This window comes from Pseudorca crassidens, chromosome 12 (assembly GCF_039906515.1).
Source record: "Pseudorca crassidens isolate mPseCra1 chromosome 12, mPseCra1.hap1, whole genome shotgun sequence".
Classification (NCBI taxonomy): Eukaryota; Metazoa; Chordata; class Mammalia; order Artiodactyla; family Delphinidae; genus Pseudorca; species Pseudorca crassidens.
The window spans coordinates 72,712,872-72,733,408 of NC_090307.1; the positions used below are offsets into that span (position 1 = coordinate 72,712,872).

Below are 20,537 nucleotides of genomic sequence, written 5' to 3' on the forward strand. Positions count from 1 at the left end.
TCATCAGAAACCCTCTTTCTACTTAGGGACAACGACTCCAAGGGCCTGCCAGAGAGGGAGGGACAGAAATGAATTAATCTGCTGGACATTTTGCACAAACAAATAATATATCCTGCACGCTGGCACCATGCGCAGTTTGGGGCAACAGTGGGTAACGGGGATTTGAAGGATGTTAAGTGCCGAGCACACGTGGGGTCCCGTGGGCTGTCACTGTCACCTGCCCTTCATGATACAAGCACCCTGCCCTCAAAGACTCCACTGTCGAGTTGGAGAGAGAAGAAAACCACACGTGAGGCGCCCACGTGTCTTGCCTCAACCCTGCCCTGGGCTCTTATACTCAAGGGCCCTCTGACCCCAAGTCACCTTTCCCGTCGAGAGCAAACAGCACCCTTTCCCTCTCCTCCTGTACTTTTCAGTTTAACCGAAAGGATTTGTTCATAATAAGCCCTTGAATGAGAAGCAGCTCACTCATCCACCACTGAGGACAGACATAAGCTTACTGAGCACTGGGCACAGACGCCTTATGAGGAGGGTCTTTGCACAGGACAAGAAACAGGCACTGAGAGGTGAAACGATGTGCTCAAATCAGAGATGATGAGTGTCAGAGGGAGTCCGCCGGGGCGGTCTCACTCCCGGGTCCTGGCTGGACCTCTGTCCAGACGGTCCTCTGTCCCGCATCCACTGTCCAACTCAGTCCCCTGCCCCTGGGCCCCTGGGGGCAGCAGAGCAGGAATCGTCGTCCTCCTGGAGCAGACGTGGAACAGCTGGCGAGTGCAGGTCAACGGCCTGATAAGACCTGGACCCCAACCACTCCACGGGGCCACGGCCAAAGGGAGCCTTGTGGACCCCCCGTGGAAGGGAAGCCCCCATCCCCATCAACCTGAGTGGCTAAAACAGAAAATGGAAAAAAAATCAGAAGAGAGAAAAGAGAGAGAGGCGAGAAAATGAATCGACAGGTGAAGGGCAGCCTGACGGCAAGGCCAGCGGCGGGGGGCGGGGGGCCGCTGTCTGCTGGTCAAGGAGATTAAGCAGGTCTCACGGTACCTGCCCCTAAAGCTGCCCCAGGCATCACGGACGACTCAGGACAAGTCTCCGGGGGCCCCAGAGACACAGGCAGACACCAGTGCAGGCACCACTGTATTTCTTTTCCCAGCTGGGGCCGCCACCTGCTCGTAAGTAACAGTAATAGTGACAGTAACAGTAATACCTCAGTCACAATCGCCACCACAGACAGCGCTGACGGCGCGCCCAGCACAGGCTAACCCACAGAACCCTCACGGCAACGCAGACAGGCAGGCACTGATGGCTCCAGACTGCAGATGAGGCACCAGGGTGCAGACGGCCAAGGACACCCAGCCAGCCAGGGGCAGAGCTGGGCTATGAATTACGGCAGCCTGGCTCCTGAGCCTTCACTTCTAACCACACCATCAAACTGCCTCTTGGGGGCTCAAAGAACATGTGCTGAGTGAACGAATAAACGCGCGTAAACCAAGGAGCAGATTTCGGTGCAGACGGGCCGCTGCTTTAAGAGTGCCGAGAGGAGGGGCATCTCCTGAGCGGGACGTGGGGATGGACACATCGCCGACTGGCCGTGGGGGAGAAGGGACAGTTACGGGCTTTCACGAGCTTTAGAAAGGGTCTTCAAGGAACCCTAGCACCCCCCAAAAGGATAATAACCCCTCAGGTGCTGTCACCCACACATCCCATCCTGAGAATGTTCTTTGGTCCGGCCCCGACCTTCAGGATGGAGTTCAACCCTCTAACATGCTTCTCACAGCCCCTGTGACCCGGCCCAGCTTCACGGCCTGACCCCCACGCCATAATCACCCTCGCTCCAGGAGACACTCCATGAGGCACCGCCAGGACCGCAGGTGCCAGATCAGGTCCCTGCTCTCTGTCTCTGCCCTTGCTCTGCCCTCCACCTGGAATGCCTCCCCACCCCATGGCCTGGCTGGGCCTGCTCAGCCTTCAAGACCCCTCCTCCAAGAAGCCCTCCCTGAGCCCATTCCCAGTCTGGGTAGATGCTCCTCCTGGATCCCAGACAGACCTGGGTTCCAATCCCAGCTCTGCTAGTCATGGGCTGTGTGATGTCAGGCAAATCACTTCCCCTCTACGAGCTTCACTTTCCTCATCTAGAACGCGGGGTACTAACGCCTCCCTCACAGTGTGATTTGAAGGTAAAATGAGATGATGCAGGTAAAGTATTTATCACAGCACCTGGCCCAGACACACTGCTCGTTAAATGTTACTTTAATTCCTAACTTCGGCACTATTCCGTTCATTCATTCAATGCCCACGGAATGCTTGGAGGGTCAGTATTATAGCTAAGGTGTATCATTGTCTTTGAGGAACTCAGTTTGCTGGGGGGAAGGTAAAAAATATCAACTGTGTATTAGTCAGAGTGGGGCTGCGTCAGAGGGAGTGTGACGGCTGCTTTACAGACACCTCCTCACACAGCCCTACACGGAGGAATGCGTCTTACTCATGGTGTCACCGTCTTACTCATGGTGACGCAAGGGCTCAGAGTCTTGAGGAATTTGCCTATAATCCCGCAGCAATGAGGGCACAAGGGCACAAGGTCAGCTGTCCTGATGGACCCTCTGCTCCTGTCCCAGAGCACCAGGGCAGGTCATTGTCATCATCCCCGCCTCGTACAGCCCCCGCTTCTGCATTTGCGTTGCAAGGCAGCTAGGGACGAGATGATGGGCCCCATTTTCACCTGGGGAAGCAGAGGCACGCAGCATGGACTTTCCAGCCGAGCCCTCCTCTGTGGGGCTTTGGCTCACCCCACTGAGGCCATCTTTAAACATGCTCACCCGGTGTCGGCAGAGCCTCTGCAGCTGGCTGTCCGCCGGGAGGATGCCCTCCCCGACATGTGCCCACAGTGAAGGCCCGAGAGACCCTAACATCTTGAGTCAGGTAGGAAACCAGGCTGTTTTATTCTCCTGGGGACGAGGGGCTACCACGTCCCGTCCCCACCGAGGCAGAGCGCTGTGCCAGAGCACGGAACCAGGCGTCAGGAGAGCTGGGCTGAGGTCAAGGCCCGTGACCCCCAGCAAGTCACTTCCTGTCCCCTCCTAGAGGTCAGCTGCTGCTGGACATCACGGCCATCACAGCCACCTCCCTCAGGGCTATGCGAACACACTTCTGCCCTAAGTTTCCAGTCCCCGCTGCAACCTGGTGCTTCTCTCGGCAATTCCTCACCCAGAAGTGAAACTTCCTGGGCTAATGAGGCCAGACATCGGAGCGCATGGGCCTCCGTCTTCTGCCGTAAATAAGGTCCTGGATATATTCCAGAGAGAGAAGAGACCGCCCCTCTCTCACGCACCGCCACGTGCTCCCGCAGCCTGCCAAGGGCTCCCTACCAGACTGGCTGCTTCCTTGTGAAAATAAAAAACCCCACTTGGCATGCAGGCCGATTTTGCATGCTTGAAGAAGATTTACAGCCAGCGACTCAGAGGTTCCTCGTCTCTCTTCTGCTCCTTCGCAAATGAAGCACTCAAATCATTTTGCCATAATGTTGTCTTTTGACTAAGCCCCGTCAAATGGGAGTTCCCACTGATGAGGCAACACCATGTTTCAGCCACGGTCCTGCGGCTGTTTCCCCCTGCTGAGACGAGGGTGGGGTGCAGACGCTGTGAAGGGGGCTGGGGGTCTTCAGGAGGCACAGCCCTGAAGGAGTGTCTGCTCCCCAACTGTCAACAGGAACTCGCTTCCAAGAAAGGAGAACCGCGTGGAAGGAGATGTGGGAAGAGACACTTCGTATTAATGTTTCTCAAAGTGTGATCCCTGGACCAGCAGGTTCAACATCACCTGAGAACTTATTAGAAACACAGAAGCTCCAGGGCCACCCCAAGCCACCGACCCAGAACCTCGAAGGCCGGGATCCAGCGATCTACATCCTGACACGTCCTCTCGGGGATTGTGACACACATTCACCACTGCTCTAACATAGCACAACCCTCCCGCATCAGAGTCACCTCAAGGCTTGGTGAAGAAGCACTGAAGGACCTCCACCTCCAAGATTCCCTCCTGGGTCAAAGCCTTGAGAGATGGGACCAGGGAAGCTACAGGGTTAACAGCTCTTCTGGATCATTCCGACGCTCTTTAAAGTGCAAAAGCAAGAACACAAATCAACAGTAGCTTTGCCCAGGTCGTGGGTGGGAGGTGGTGGGAAGGGAAGGGAAATAGAGCCCCTTCCTTGAAAGGAATCTTACTTGGGCCCCAACATGCTACATTTCACCAAATCTGAGCTGCCATTGATTGTAAGATGCATCCTGAGTCCAGAGGTGTACAAAGGGAGAAAATAATGTGCATCTGAGAATCGATAAAAACAGAATGAAACCAAAAAAGTGCATATACTGTAATGGATGCAGGTTTGGGAGTCCTGGAGCCCTCTGACCTCCTCCTCGCCCTCTGGTGGGTCTGAAGAGACGCAGGGCTTCAGAAAACACTTCAAATTACTGCATCAGAGAAGGCAAGCCACAGAGTGGAAGGCATGTGTACTACTTACATTGAGCACCTGACCTTATATCCACGGCATATAAAGAACTGCTACAAATTAACAAGAAAAGCAACAGAAAAGACGTGAAAGACCACTTTGCCAAAGAGGATAACCAAATAGCCAAAAACATGTGAAGAGGTGCAAATTAAAATCACAATGTTGTACAAGTGCACACCCACCACAATCGCTAAATGAAAAAGGCAGATAAGGCCCAGTGCAGGTAAGGACGTGGAGCAGGCAGAATGCTCACCTGTGGCCACGTGCAAGTGCAAACCGACACAAACACGGTAGCAAGCTGTTGGGCAGCATCTACGAAAACTGAACACAGAAACAACTTAAAACCCAGCCATTCCATCCCTATGTGTATTCCTAACAGAAGTGTATGACCTGTGCACCAAAAGACACGTGTGAGGATGTTCACAGCAGGCTTACTCTTTATAGTTGAAAAAGAGAAACAACTGAATGTTCCTTTAGAGTAGAAGGGATAGAGAGTGGTCTCTGTGCATAATGGACTACTCTACAGCAAAGGGAGGGAGTGATCCACCATCACCCATGACAAGGTGGGTGAATGTCACAAATGATGTCAAATGAAAGAAACCAGACACAAATGAGTAGGCATCTTTGATGAATTTAGGTAAAGTGCAGAAACAGGGAGAAAACTAATCTATAGTGTCAGAAGTCAGTTTGGCGGTTACGGGTGGAGGGTAGTGGCTGAAAGGGGGCACCAGGGGGGAAGCTGAGGGAAGCTGGGAGTGACCTGTGTCACACTCTGGGTGCTGGCTGCATTGGTGTGTCCACTTTGTGAAAATTCATTAAGCTGTACACTTAAGATGTGGGCACTTTTTTGTATGTTGGACCTTAACCTAAGTCTAAAAGGCAGGAGGAAAGGAGAAACAGGAGGAAGAACAGGCGGCAGAAAGGGGGGTTTGAGAAGGAAGAGGAAGAAATCCTAACACTCAGTCATCTAAATGTGCTTCCTGGATAAAGCGCTGCTTTGACTCCCGGCTGAATTCTCTTTATGGCACTGGCATCACACCCTTGGCTTGCATTTCAAGGAGATGCTACCAAAAGCATTCCTACAGACCCCTCTTGTATTTACTGTGTGAATAGTGCCCTTTTAATGAGGATTCATGAGAGAAACTTCTCTAATAACTAGATTATCTCAATACCCTGAAAAGTTACTTTTTTCTCAAGCAACAGGTGTGCGTGTGTGTGTGTGTGTGTGTGTGTGTGTGTTTAACCTAGGCACAACATGTCTATGGAATATCCTGTTTTCCTCTTTGCTTTGGTTGCTAGGAAGCTCAGTGTCAAAATTTCGGCCCACTTTGAATGGTTCCACTCACCCATCCTGTGTCTATTCTGTACCTGGGGCTGGGCTGACGTGATGAGCAAGACACATCCCTGCCCTTGGGTTCTCCCAGTCTAGCTGGGACACAGGAGGTGATTAGGTTGCACCGATCAATGCTGTGAGGGGAAGGAAGCACAGGGCCAGGGGTAGGGTAGAATATAGTGGGGGCCTAACCCACCCTTAGAGGGTCAAGGAAGGCTTCTTGGAGGAAGCACCACCTGAACTCAGTAAGAAGGGATGACCAGACATTTACCAGGTGAAGAGGGTAGAGAGGAATGCTCCAGGCAGAGGGAACAGCACAGGCAAAGGCTGTGAGGTGAGAGTGAGTCTGGGGGGCCAATGGTAAACGTCTATATTCGAACTCTTTCCCTGGTTTTGTATACTCCTCAGCTCTTAGTTCCCTTTGCTCTGATTTTCTTAGCTTTAAATTTTTATCTTATTTTTTCAAGGCCCCATGCATTCAACCGTGTGTGATACAAAGACAAAAAGAGCCTGGACAGAATATTCCGTAGGTGCTGACATGTCTATGCTTGGTTCCGGTCTCAGAAGCCTGGCTCCCTCCCTCTCTCCTCCCAGTGTCCTGTAAGCTGGAGCTCTAGATGCTAAAGATGCTCACCGCATCCCTCTCTCCAAGTCTCCCCCAGCAGCTGACACATCGCAAACTCCCAAGTCCAACCTGACAGCTCGAGATGAATTACTGCATCAAGTGTCAGATCGGCGGGAAGGAATTTCTACCGGGAAGTCACCGATATTCCCCACCAGCCCACAGAGCTCCGATTTTTTGCTTCTGCTGCTCTACTCATGGCTACTTCCGGCAAGAGAGGTCAGGCCACTGGCCCTCTGGAGCCTCGATGGAGAACGTAAGGCGCTCTCAGTTGTCATTTCGTCTCCGCCTCACAGTCTCGTCCACGAGAGGGGCACCGGCTCATGGCGCAGCAGCCCCGCCCGCCCAGCTTCTCCTAACACTGTGTGCAGACGTGACTCTCCCTTCCAGGGGCCCCTGCCTCTTGCCTGACCATGGGAGTGGGTGTGGATTGAGCAGACAGAGGACCCTTGGTGGGGAGAGTGGACACAATCACGGGGAGGATGAGAAGGGTGGAAAAGAGACAGCCCCCCACCCCAACTTCATTCCATGCCCCACGTGAGCCAGCGAGGCTCAACTCAGGCTGCGAACGTAGAGCGAAGGTTGAGTTATGTTGGCTTGATGGTGAATCTAATTTCAGTCCCCATTAGCCATCAACCAAACCAAGCAATATTACCAGTAATGACAACATCACAGCCTCGCCGGCAGAGAACGCTCTAGCTTTGCTCTGGACTGAGCTTTATCTCATGTTGCTTCAGGACCTTTGCACTTGCTGTTTCTACCCTTCCTCCAGATCTGCACAGAAACGGGTACAGCAAATCGTTCAGATCTACATTCAAATATCTCAGTCCACAGAAGTCTTCCCTGACCACTCAGGAAATACTGGCCCCCACTCGACCTCCCTCCACTGTCACCTCGCTCTGCTTAACACCTGCAGCACTCCACGATCTGAAATTAGTTTGCGTGTTTATTTACTTGTGATCTGTCTCCCTCTATTGGCCTGGAGACTTTGTGAGGACAGGGACTTTGCTTTGTCCCTGGCTGTATCCAAGGGGTCGGTCCAGTTGAATGTCTGCCACACGGGAGATGCTCACAGTATGTGATGAACATGGGAATAAATCAGCTCCACCTGAACTCCACCAGAAGCCTGTGAGGTACCCAGGGCTTCCTGAAGAAAGGCAGCGAAGCATTCAACTAGGGTGCAAAATTGAAGGGAGCACCGAAAACCTCAGAAATCAAGATAAATTAAAAATGTTAATGCAATCTTTAAGAAAATCAAAATTAATGCCAAAAATCTGTGATGACTAAAATATCAAACTTTTAAATAAAGAATCAAGACAGGATCCCACTGTGCAGAGTTCGTCACTTGCCTCACCCTAATCTTGGCCCGTAAACCCTGCATTTATTTAAAATTCTGATGTTCTGCTCATCCTGGATTTTTCTTTCTTTCTTTTTTTTTTTTTTTTTTCAGTACGCAGGCCTCTCACTGTTGTGGCCTCTCCCGTTGCGGAGCACAGGCTCCGGACGCGCAGGCTCAGCGGCCATGGCTCACAGGCCCAGCTGCCCCGCGGCATGCGGGATCTTCCGGACCGGGGCACAAATCCACGTCCCCTGCATCGGCAGGCGGACTCTCAACCACTGCGCCACCAGGGAAGCCCAATCCTGGATTTTTTGCATTCAATTTACCTCTTAAAAGATGCTGCATTAAATACTATTTATCTCGCTGAGTTTTTTGGTGCCCCTTTTAATTCTGTGCCTCAGACACATGCCTTCCTCTCCTCACCCTCATCCGGCCCCGAGAGCTGAATGGGATGGCAAGTTTTCCTTGGAGAGCTCTTTCCTGGTCTCCCCACAGCTCACTGACCGCGCCCCCACATTATACAGAATGAAGACGAAGACGTGTAGGGGTCTGTAATCTGAGATCGTCTCCTTGGGGGCAGGGCCATCCGGTTCACGTCTTCATCCCCAGCCCACGAACTCGATCCCCAGCCAAAGAGAGAAAACCCCGGCCTGCAGTCACACACACCCCAGCCCAACCTTCCCCAGTCACGTGTCCCTTCCATCCCCCAGAGTCGGCCACTATGCAGAATCTGGCATTATTATTCCCATGAATACCTTTACACCATAACTACTTAGCTATATTCCCCAATCACTGTATGGTATTGTTGTGCACATTTTAAAAACTGATATGTACTGTAACACATTTTAGGCATTCTTTTGTAAATTAATCCTTTTCCTTCAGCATTTTGTTTTCGAGGGCAATCCATGTTGGTTTATGTATCTCTGGTTGAAGGGTCACGAAACGTCTTCTATAAAGAGCCAGATAGTAAATATTTTTAATCTCTGCAGGTCATACAGTCTGTCACAACTGCTCAACTCTGCCTTTGTAGCACGAAAGCAGCCAGACTAGGCACAGATGAATGGGCGTGGCCGTGTGCCCATAAAACTACAAAGAACAGGTGGTGACATGGATTTGCCCTGCGGGCCATAGTTTGCTGCCTCTTTATCCATTTTCACTTTGGTAACTGAGTTTTTAGTGTAACAAAATGTGTTCATCCATTCTGTCAACAGACTCCCTTTGGGGTGTTCACATTTCTTCAACACGACAAACGTTGCTGCTATAAGCTTCTTGTCTTTTCATTTAGGTGAGAGAGCTTCTCCTGCATGTGCACCTGGAAGTGGAATTGCTGGGCCACAGGGTACAGGCAGCTTCATCTTTCAGAGATAATGCTAGATTGTTCAAGAGCCATGAGATCAATTTGCTCTCCCACCAGCAGCATGAGCTCCTGCCGCTACGCCCCTGCCAGCACTTGGCTACATCAGACCTCTGGATTTTGCCCATCTGAAGCGTGAAATGACACCTATTGTGTTAATTCCCACTTCCTGATTGCTAGCTAGTTGCTCATCTTTTCATGAGTTTATTGGCCATCTGAATTCCTGATCATCAGAACTCTTGCTCCTGGGAACTGCCAATTCCTAATTTTTGCCCATTTTTTTAAACTGGAGTGTTTGCCTTTTTTCCAGTTGATTTGAGGAAATTCTTTACATATCCTGGTTACTCTTTATCAATTATATGTGTTGCAAATTTCATCTCCCAGTATGTGGTGTGTCTCCATTTTATGCTCTGACGATCAGAAGTTGATTACTTTACTGGGGTCACAGTGATCATTTTCCCCCTGTGATTCGTGCTTTTGTGACTTATTGAAGAAATTCTTCCCTTTGGAGCCAAATGACATGGGTTTGAATCTCAGCTCTATACTTGCTGGTGTGTGGCCTGGGGAAGGTACCTAATATCCCAGAGCCTCAGTTTCGTCCTCTGTAAAACGAGGACAGTAACAGCATGCACTTCACGAGGTTACTCTGAGGAGGCCCGAAGGCCCTTAGCACAACGCCAGGCTCATCCTCATCACCTTCTCCATCAGCAGACCTCCCCCCGCACGGGGACCCCACACAGGAGGGATGGGGCTACCTTGCTCTCCAGAAGGTCTGTGTTCTGCCGCAGATCATTCCGAGACCTCTCTGACTTTTCTAGCTTCTGTCTCAGCGCTGTAAGCTCCGCCTACAAAAGCAAACACCTTAACAGAAGCCATTCTGCACTGGAGGTATAGGTTCCACATACATAAAGAGTGGCCAGGGAACGAAGTAGGCAATTCAGCAGCCTATCTGTGATGACACCCAGATGCCAAGTTCCTGCGAGGGATGTTTTCTTTGACCATTTCTGAATATCAATGGCTCTGCTCACGCAAGTCTGGGCTATACCAGCCCAGTCTAGGGGCTGAATGCAAATACTCAGAACAGGACCGCCGCTTATCCTGAGACTGGGCACACCCGAGTGAGACGGGTGCTCAGCTCTTCGTCTTCCCTAATTATCACTTTTTGGCCAGTGGGTCAGCATGAGGTTTACAATACCACCATCAGGAGCAACTGAAATGCCCACGCACTGAAGGCTGGTGGAGTGAACCATGAAACACACACACCAAGGAGGCCTATGTGGCCATGAAACGAGAACAAGGAAGACTTCTTTAAAAATGGGAACCATGGGACGATATATAAATGTATCACATTAACATGTTGCACAGCTTAAATTCACAATGTTGCAGGTCCAATATACTTCAGTTAAAACATTTTTTAAAAGAAAATCCAAAACAATAGACATGCCATGATTCTTAAAATATATTTTGAAGTGGAAAATGCAAGTTGCAGAAGAAAACATAGTATGCTACCTTTTGTGTAAAAAAGAACGGAACCATTAGTTTAGAGTGTGTGTGTGTGTGTGTGTGTGTACAGGCATACTGTGTTTCATTGAGCTGGGCTTTATTGCACTTTGCAGACATTGCATTTTTTTACAAATTGAAGGTTGGTGGCAACCCTGTGTTGAGCAAGTCTATTGGTGCATTTTTTCCAATAGCATTATTTTTCAATTAAGGTACGTACACTGTTTTTTAGACAGAATGCTATTGCACACTTAATAGACTAAAGTATAGTGTCAACTTTTGTAGGCTCTGGGAAGCCACCAATTCACGTGACTCACTTTACTGTGATACCCACTTTATCTCGGTGGTCTGGAACTGAACCTGCACTATCTCTGAGAAATGCCTGTATTTGCTAATTTTTGCAAAAAGGCCCAACAGGCAGGATAAACCAGAAACCAATCAGAGCAGTTATCTGTAACAGGTGGGTGCTAATAGGGTAGAAGGGAGAGTAAGGGGAGTGCCCCCTGAGAGATAAGAAGATAAAGGACTCAAAAACTCTCCCCTTGAGTCTCCCGGATGAGCAGTAAGCGAGCGTTTGCACGCCCCCGGGGTGGTGATGGCGCCTCTGACCAGCACCCACTAGCCCACAGAGGAGCTGGCCACATGGTGGAGGGAGGTCTGTGTCGAAGGGAGCAGAGGGATATCTGCAAGGGGGCAGCGAGGGCTGTTGGCGGAGCATTCCCAGATGAAGGATTTCAAGGGGTGGGGCACCGGGTCTGGATGCAAACACTAAGGGGCGGGGCGGAGGGAGGCGCCCTGCCTGCCCCGTGCACCCACCTCCTCGGCGCGGAGCTGCTCCTCCCCGATGGTGGCACTCAGCAGGGGCCGAAGGGAACCCAGGAGCTGCCACCACGGCCAGTCCTTGACCGCCAAGAACACAGCCACATTCTTCTGGATGCACTGGGCAGCCAGCCGGTGAATCTGCAGGGGAGGGAGAGTGGAAACTGAAGGGCCTTTCCCAGCCCAGTTGAAGGAGGCAGAGGGTGGCAAAGGGGGTACAGGAAATGGGTTTATCCTAGTGGAAGGGATTGGGTAAACTTAAAAAAAAAACAACCTTCCTTTCATGGAGTCAGGCTCCTGGCATCAATATTAGGCCACAGTTTAATCTTGCATAACCTAATAATAATAATAATAGGACAAGGAGTAGAAAATATTATATAAAACAACAGGGTCACCTCTTACATGGGGATCAGGCTCAAAAGTCACTGTGCAAGGCAAAAACTATCCTCAAAAATCCCTGACACTGCCCGCGAGAAACAGTGGCCACGATCATGTCGCTAGTTGATATTTAAGGAAGGGATATTATTTTAAGCCCATTTAAACACAAATTCCATGCTTCCCACTCTTCAGTGTGCATCGGAATCTCCTGGAATGCTTGTTAAAACACAGACGGCTGGGCTCTACCCCAGAGGGTCGGATTCAGTGAGTCTGGGGTGGGGCCCGAGAACCTGCATTACTCACAATGCAGGTCCGGGCACCACACTTTGAGAACCGCTGACCTAGTGCATTCTTACCATAGGTGGGAATCAAGCTGACTAAGAAGCCAGAGGTCCTTTCCCTTTGCCACCATCACAACAGCCAAGGCTCGTACAGCTGGCACAGCGCCTCCTACGGGCCATACACTGCCCAGAGCATCTTACACGCACCAGCTTAGTCCTCACTACAGCCCTGTGAAGGTAGGTGTTGTTATTATCTCCATTTCAGATGGGAAAACTGAGGCACAGAGAGGTACAGTCACGTGCCCAGTGCCACACAGCTTCTCAGTGGCAGTGTTAGGATATGAACCCCTGCAGTCTGGCTGCAGACACAGCCCAGGCGCTTAATTAACCTCTATTTCAAATCATCCCAAGGCATAAACTACCTAAGTGCAGTGCGCTGGTAAAACTGCCTACAGTATTTTCACTATTAATGTTCTTGCCTTTTTCTGTTCTTACCAAGTACGTACAAGGGAATTTACCAATTGACATGAGCTGGAGGCATGTGCGCTGAGACTCATTCTGGTGGCAGTAATTAACAACGACAACACTAAGGCAATGACAGCTGGTATTTACCGAGCAGTAACGACGAGCCACGTACTGTACTACGTGCACATTATCTCATGTCACCTCCACTCAGGTACTATGTGGTACAGATGGGATTCGAACACGCTTCCTGTTTGTCTCCAGAGCCGTGCTGCCTTTCTCCATCATGCAGGCTACAGAAAGGAGACTCAGTCTCCCGATATGTCTGAGGATGGTGGCCCAGGGTGGTTCAGGACTGAGGACTCTGACCTTGCCCTTTGGTCCCAAAGGCCTCTGTGGCCAGGTCCTGCCCACGTGCTCTCTGCTGACCCATGAAAGCCAAGTTCTCCAGAGATGGGACCGGTTGAAACCATTTCCAACCCAGGAGGGCTTGGACAACCTCGTGGATATCCTGACCAAGGCTAACATCGGTGGTGATTTGATGTCAGTGTCCTAGAACAATCATATCATCTTACAAAGTGTCTATTAAAGTCTGACCACTCGGGGTGGGTCTGTGGACCAGCCGCACTGGCACCATCATGGGAGACGGGCAGATCCCGTGCTCACCCCAGACCCACTGGACCAGAATCCACACGTTAACATCCCACTGGAGATTCGTGCACAAGAGGAAGCATGAGAAGCAGGGATTACAGCCCCCAGACCAGCACAGATGGTGCTTTTCCCCGATCCCACGCCCCTGCCAGGTTCACAAGGCACTTGGGCCCCCGCACCTTCAGCTTCTTGAACTCCTGACGAGACAGAAAGCCCTTGCAAGCCGCCTGCAACAAGATGATGCTGTGAGACACCAGCTTCTCCCGCTGCTTCTCCAGCCTGGAGACCACGCCCGCCTTGAGGAAGACCTGGAAGGAGAGAAGGCTGCAGGTGACTTCGCTGCCACCGAATCAGACCGCCTCAAGTGGGAGGGGCTGCCGCTCAGACCCCAGCTCTCCTAGACCTACCCGAAGTATCTGTCAGTAGCTGCCCTTGACTGGGGGTCTAATGGTCAGAGCATCTTGCCTCCTGATGCCTCCTCTTTCCCTTCTTCTGGCCCCTGGATGCTCAGAGTGTGGTCCATGCACCTTAGCATGGTCATTGTCACCTCCTGGGAGTTTGTTAGAAACGCAGCATCTCAGGCCCCACCCCAGAGCTGCGGAGTCAGAACTGGCATTTTCATTTAATCCCCAGGGGATTCATGCACACGCTCATTTGAGAACCACTGGTAGGACAGACCTGCCTAAGCGTCTCTGTGCACCGGAATCACCCAGGGAAGGCGGTCAATGCGCATTCCCAGGCCCCACCCCAGGATATGCAGAATCATGGGCTTGGTGTCAGTCCTGGGTGTGCGTTCTTTTCTGATAAGTGCTGTTGGCCCTGAGGCAAGCGCCACCCCAGAAATACTTGGTCCTGCCTTATAAGGAGGGGCAGAGAATGCGGGGGAAGTGAGGGCAGCCCTCCTTGGTCAGGAGGGGATGGGGCCTGGCGGTGCCACCAGCGGGAGGTGCAGACACTGAGCAGAACACAGCGGAAAACACAGTTTCCAGGCCCTGGTGCACCACCAGTGGATGAGGGCCCCTGCAGCAAAGTGATCACTGCCTCCCCGGCACCCTCGCGGCTGCCCCCAAGAGACTGCAGGGAACACAGGAGGGTTTTCAGAGGGAACCAGCAGCTCTGGGGCCAGGCCTGCTCCGGCCAACGCGGTGGGGTCATTAAAGCTGGTGTCGCCTCCCCAGAGGCAAAGGAAAGACGCTCTGCTGCTGGGATATGTATGAGTCGGTGACGGGAGGGTTACGTTTCAGACGCCTTGGTGCCGCTTACTTCTAAGCACAGTCCTGTGCGTTTCTTTGCCAGATGTGGCTTGTAGCCCCAAAGGTGTTCAGTTTCTCTGGAGCCACTGGTGAGCTCCACCTTGATCAGTGACATTGTCAAGTAATCCATGACATTATCAATCAACGGTTAACACTGATGGAGCCCTCCTGTGTTCTGGATCTGAACTAACCATTTGGTATGCAGGCAAAGCACTTTACACGCAGAATCTTACATGGTAGTTACAACAATCCCCCCATTTCACGGAGGGAGAAACTAAGGCTAAAAAAGGCATGTGCCAACAACCCTCCGCCAGCAGGTGGTAACACCGGGATTTATTTCCCTCTCTCTGACTCCAGACGAGACTACAATTGTCACTGAATGTAATTAACATTTGCATGGCATCTAAATTTTTCAAAGCTCTTTCTCCTATGTCCCATTTTAATATGCAGAACAGTCCCACGAGGAATCTGTCAGCTCAAGGAAGCTGTGTCACTGACTCAAGTTCACATAGCTGGTGGTCAGCAAAGCTGAGACTCGAACCCAGAACCTCAAGTCCACACCCTCTACCCGTTCTCAACATCGGCAAGAAGCTTCACTTCCTCTCTCACATGATCCAAACACCGGGAGTTTGAGGCTGAAATGCAATTTGATTCCAGGTGGAACAAAGGGTCTCAATCGATTCTCCATTCCCTTAAACCTATTTTCTGTAATGAAGACCACTCTGCTAATCCCACAGCAGCCGATCGGTGCTAACTCTGTTTCGCAACCCTCCATCGCTTTACAGAACACTATCAGCCAGGACCACCAAGACAATTAGCCTCATTGATATAAACACACGATTGACTCATTACCTATCAGATTGCTTCAATAATGACTGCATTAATTTCACAAGCTAGTGAGTCCCAAAAGCTGCTATAAAAAAAAAATCAATGATCAAAGTGATGACAGCGCTAGTCCATACATTACAAAAGGCAGCGAGTGCTGCCAAAACTGTTATTGATTAAGTATGAGGCTTTCATTAAAAAGATAATTGGAAACGACCATACGCAGAGTGGGAGTAAGTCATCGCCGCTGCAGAATCTTAGCTTGATTTTTTTTCTTTTAAGAGCATACTCCGACCAGAAGGCCGACGGCATGTGGAATCCCACCTTTTTCATAAATGTCATGGCCCTCGGCTCAGGCTTCGATAAGGTACCGGGGGCTGAGAATCACAAAGAAAAATCTAAATTATTCACTTTTCAGGGGTCCAGCTGCTTATCGGGCCCACGCAGAGTGTAACATCCCAACATCCCTATCTTTAAGGGATCTCTGGAAGCCAGTTAGGCAAGCCAAGGTTTAAAAATCTAATATGGCAGCCACTCTCCTTTTTGGTATTGCTGAGGAATTAGCTACCCGTCTCTCAGTAATTTTCCAGATTAGAGGAGTTTAATTCTTTAAACATTAAAACGCTATCCTGTTTGACAAGCATCCTGACCCCGCTGGCAACTGCCTGCCACAAATGATGACAGCCAGCCCCTGTTAAGGGACAATTTACTGAGTCTCACAGCCAGCTTGGGAGGTAGAGAGCAGTGGGTCCATTTTACAGATGCGGGAACTGAGGCTCAGAGAGGCTAAATCGCTTACTCAAGATTCACACAGTTAGGCAGTGGTGGGGCCTGGGTGTGGACCAGGTCAGCCTGTTCTCTTCCCCTATTCACAGCCTTCCCACCTATTAAGTGCCGAACCCTGCAAAGCATGAGAGTTGCATCTGCCCTTAAAGATCTCAGTCTATTGCCTTGCCTGGCTTCCCAAAGGGCACAGTGACCTTGATTTGCTCTGGACAGTTTCTTAGTGAATGCCAAGTATTAATAATAATAATGTTTTATTACGGGGATGTTTTTGGCTGGTAGACATCTTGCCTCGCCACTGTGAGACTTTGTACAGTGACTTTTCATCTTGCTGTTTTCTTCCCTGCTCTGCAATAGTTGATGGGATCACAGGGACTGATTTTGAAATTCATGAAATAACTAAGTAATTTATCTAAACAGTAGTTCTCAAACTTGAGCATGTACTGGAATCCCCTACAGGGCATGTTACAACCGAGACTGCAGGGTTCCATCCCCAGAGTTTCCGAATCAGTAGGTCTGGGGTGGCACCTGAGAGTTCTGTTTCCGGGGAGCTCTCGGGTGATGCTGCTGCAGCCGGTCTAGGGACCACACTTTGAGAACCACTGGTCTAGAAGGATGAAGTTCTTGGAGCTGAAGAAGAATTCCTCTGATTCAAGACCATAAACATCTGTGTGTAAAGAATTTGCTGTATATTTCCATTAAGAAACAATAGAACCCACAGCGTATTGAAGAGAACTTGGGGGTTGGACCAGTACAGATTTCCATGGGAGCTGTGCTCCTGGCTCCCTAGAGGACCTGGAAAAGGGGCTGACTTCCCAGAGGTACATTTTCCTCATCTGTGAAGAAGGGATACTGTAATTATCTCAAGAGAGACTGTGAGGGAAAAGAGGAATAATATATGAATTTGCCTAGCATAGCACCAGGCTTGTGGTGGGAGCCCAGTAACCCAGGGGTTTATCTCCTCTACTGGAAATGTCCACAGAGTTGCTGCCGGCTCCCAGCAGGATCAATCAGGTTGGAACCACGCAGACTAACAGCTTCAACCACAGGCTGTAGAAGGACCAGGAAGCCTGCGGGGAGAGGCTCGTGTGTCCAGGGGGCAATGACCAGCGTGAATGACTGTGAGCTCTCCGAGGAAAGAGGTGTGATGGGGCAGCACACTTCACTTTGCAAGAGGTACTAATGGCCAATAATGCCACCAACACTTTACAGGGTACCTGAACGTGGAAGGCAATTAATTGACAAAGGTTTCCTGGGTGCCATTAATCAATCAGTAGATAACCAAGTGGGGAGGTGGTCCCTTGGTCTCTTCTCTCTCCAGTTTGTATTTCTAAACGTTGTCCCTACTGCCCTGCCCTCCTCCTGGTCCTTGAGTTTCCAACCTCTGTTCCCCACTCCCCACACCATGACCCAGGGAACGCTAGTTCTGGGAGGTGGTCATGCATCTTCCACAAAAACAAAAGGGTGAGGGTTCCAGGGGCAGATCATCTGGGGAGCCCTAAACACTGTCTTTTCCCTCTTGAAAACTTACAAGCTGCATGAGCATATTAGGGCTCCATGGAATTCTTCTCTAAACGTTTCAACTTTTCTGGAAGGGTTTCTGGCTCAACACCAGCTTGGAGAAATCTACGCCGCTCAGCCCTAAAATCACGTACCTTCTTCTCATGCCCTCTCCTTTCACTTACTGCTGCTAATCCGCTAGGACGGCTGTTGTCTTACAGTTGGTTGCAAAGCAAAAGTTACAAGGCTCGGAGTGAAGATGGGTGTTTCTGAGGTTCCAAAAGTCCTACCTGAAGTCCAGATGTTAATTCTCCAGGCCACTGAGGTCCCTGGGAGTGTTACCTCTAATAAATGATATTCCCCAATGTTATTTCCTCCCACATTATAACATTTTGTCTTAAGAGCCTTGTTACATAACAAGGGCAGAGATCACTTAGCCCTGTGTTCAGCCCTGTCTGGTGGAAAGGAGACACACAGAAGTAGTGGATGCTGAGGAAGGACAAGACTCAGGTCTCACGTGCGTCCCTGATGTCATGGGTAGAACGGCAAAAGGAAGAAGCTCTACTCACCTGGCTGTGCCCCACGGCCACTGTCTTCTTCTCCAGATCCAGGGTCTGCAGGAGCTCTGCCACAGCCTGGGAAAAAGAGGAGAGTTAGAGAGGAAGACAGGCTGAGGGCAGGAGACTCCCAAAGTGGAAGGCCAGCTGGCTGCATGGCTGAGGGATACACCGGGAGAGAGAGGGTGACCCCACGTGTCTGTGAGCTAACAGAGCTCCACCTCCCCAGGTAAGTGCAGAGGATGAGCACGTACTGGGCACCTACTGTGTGCTGTCCACTCTGCTGGGACCTTCACAGACACCACCTCATTTCAGCCTCACAGCAACCCTAGGTAGGTCGTCATACTACCATGCCCATTTCACAGAGGAGAAAACCACAGATGCAAAACTAAATGGAGGATGTGTCTGCTACGGAAAACACTATGGCAGTTCCTCGAAAAATTAAACATGCAGTTACTATATGATCTAGAAATTCCACTTCTGGATATATACCCAAAAAAGTGAAAGCAGGGACCTGAACAGATACTCGCACGCACTCATATTCATGCCAGTATCATTCACAGTAGCCAAAAGGTAGAAGTAACCCAAGTGTCCATCAACAGATGGATGGATAAAGAGAATGTGGTGTATACGCCCAACGGAATATTAATCAGCTTTGAAAGGGAAGGAAATTCTGACACATGCTACAATATGGATGAACCCTGAGGACATTATGCTAAGTACAATAAGCCGAACACAAAAGGACAAATACTGTGATTCCACTTACATAACGTCCGTAGAGCAGCTAAATTCATAGAGACAGAAAGTAGAATGGCGGCTGCCAGGGGCTTTGGGGAGGGGGAGGGGAGTTAGTGTTTACTCGGTACAGAGTTTCAGTTTTACAAGACGAAGGAATTCAGGAGGTGGATGGTGGTGTCGGCTGCACAGCAGTGTGAATACACTTAACACCACTGAACTGCACACTTAAAAATGGCTAAAATGGCAAATTTTATGTTACCTATGTTTTACCACCATTTTAAAAACACAGAATGAAAGCATTTCCCCAAGGTTATAAGTTACACATGGGCCGAACCAGACCCGAACCAAGGTGTGTTGGGCCACACTGCAACACCTATGTCTCGACTGCTTCCCAGGCCCAAGACAGCTGCAGAGGGCCCTAGGCTACTGGGGAGTTTACCTGCTGTGTCCCCCGTGACAGCCTCCCCAGCACCCTGTCCTTCTCATCACATGTGCCAGAGACGGCCTCACTCTCCCAAATGTGTGAATAAATGGCGTGGCCTTTAACCCTGTGTTCCTGACCTAGGTTAGGGAGGGAGAACCTGTGTTTAATTCACCTGTTTCCTCCACTGCACCTGGTACTGTTCTATGCATACAGTAGGAGCTCAATAATTATGACGACTGAATGAGGGAACGCCCAGCAAGAGAGACCCAGTGAGGGTAGAAGCGGGGCAGGGTTGGGGGGAGTGTGGAGAAAGGCCACCCCCTCCAGGAGAAACAAATTCACTCAGAGATCCCTGGATGCAGCCTTAGCCAAACCACCAGCCATTGAATGGAATTTTCCTCTTGTCGTCTAGGCCTGCAGGCTCTGAAACAAGCCTGCCAGATATCCGTACCCTCAGATGAATGCAGGTCGTGCCTGGCTCCCTGGTGACTGCCAATTCTCCTCCCGCTGCACCCTCACACCACCCCCTCACGGACCTTCCATTCACCGGAAATCACAAAGTCTATCTTCAGAATAGGCTGTCAGAAAAGTAACTGCGACGCTCAAAGAAGCAAAAGGTGTTATGAGACAGAGTAATCTGGTAGATGAGTTTCAATTCCACGGGTCATCGGCATCACAGAAAACTTCCTAAGATACAAAAAAAAAATGCTTATTAAAAGCCTACTCGGAGGCTGTAATCTGGGGGGAAGTTTCCTCCTCTGACCTCTGAGAGGAACATTCCATAGCGCCCCCTCCAAAAATTCAGTGGTTTCACTTAGTACATTTTAGCCAAAAATGTTCCAAGGGAGCTATAGGCAGCAGAATGCATAAAACCAACATATCCAGACTACAACATTTGTTTTCTCTCTGCACAAGAAGAAAACAAAATAAACGCTGGCTGAAAACAAGATGGACGGGTGGAAAAGAAATGAAGCCTACAGCTGGTGACAATTTTCTAACCTACTGTGGAGTTAACGCCCAGAGCGCGCGTGTGGGAGGAAAAAATCAGGATGTGGAGTTAGAGCCACCCGGACTGAGACCCTCGTTTAGCCACTCACGAACTGTGTGGCCCTGGGCAAGCATTTTACTCTGAGCTGCAGGCTCCTCTTCAGAAAAACGGGGGGAAATAATGGCAGCTATGATGGAAGGCTCTGGCTGTGCTTGTGGAGGGCTTCACA

The 20,537-nt window shown here is 50.3% G+C and overlaps 1 protein-coding gene across 3 annotated transcripts in view; it reads right to left on the reverse strand.

The window, feature by feature from the left end:
- Positions 1 to 20,537, reverse strand: part of MYO18B (myosin XVIIIB) — a 234,393-nt gene that overhangs the window by 116,367 nt on the left and 97,489 nt on the right. For all 3 annotated transcript variants that reach the window (XM_067700414.1, XM_067700413.1, XM_067700412.1), the window contains 4 exons: positions 18,171 to 18,236; positions 13,420 to 13,548; positions 11,466 to 11,609; positions 9,905 to 9,994 (listed from right to left, as the gene is read on the reverse strand). In XM_067700414.1, coding sequence (XP_067556515.1) covers positions 9,905 to 9,994; positions 11,466 to 11,609; positions 13,420 to 13,548; positions 18,171 to 18,236 — 429 coding nt within the window. The remainder of the gene's footprint in view (positions 1 to 9,904; positions 9,995 to 11,465; positions 11,610 to 13,419; positions 13,549 to 18,170; positions 18,237 to 20,537) is intronic.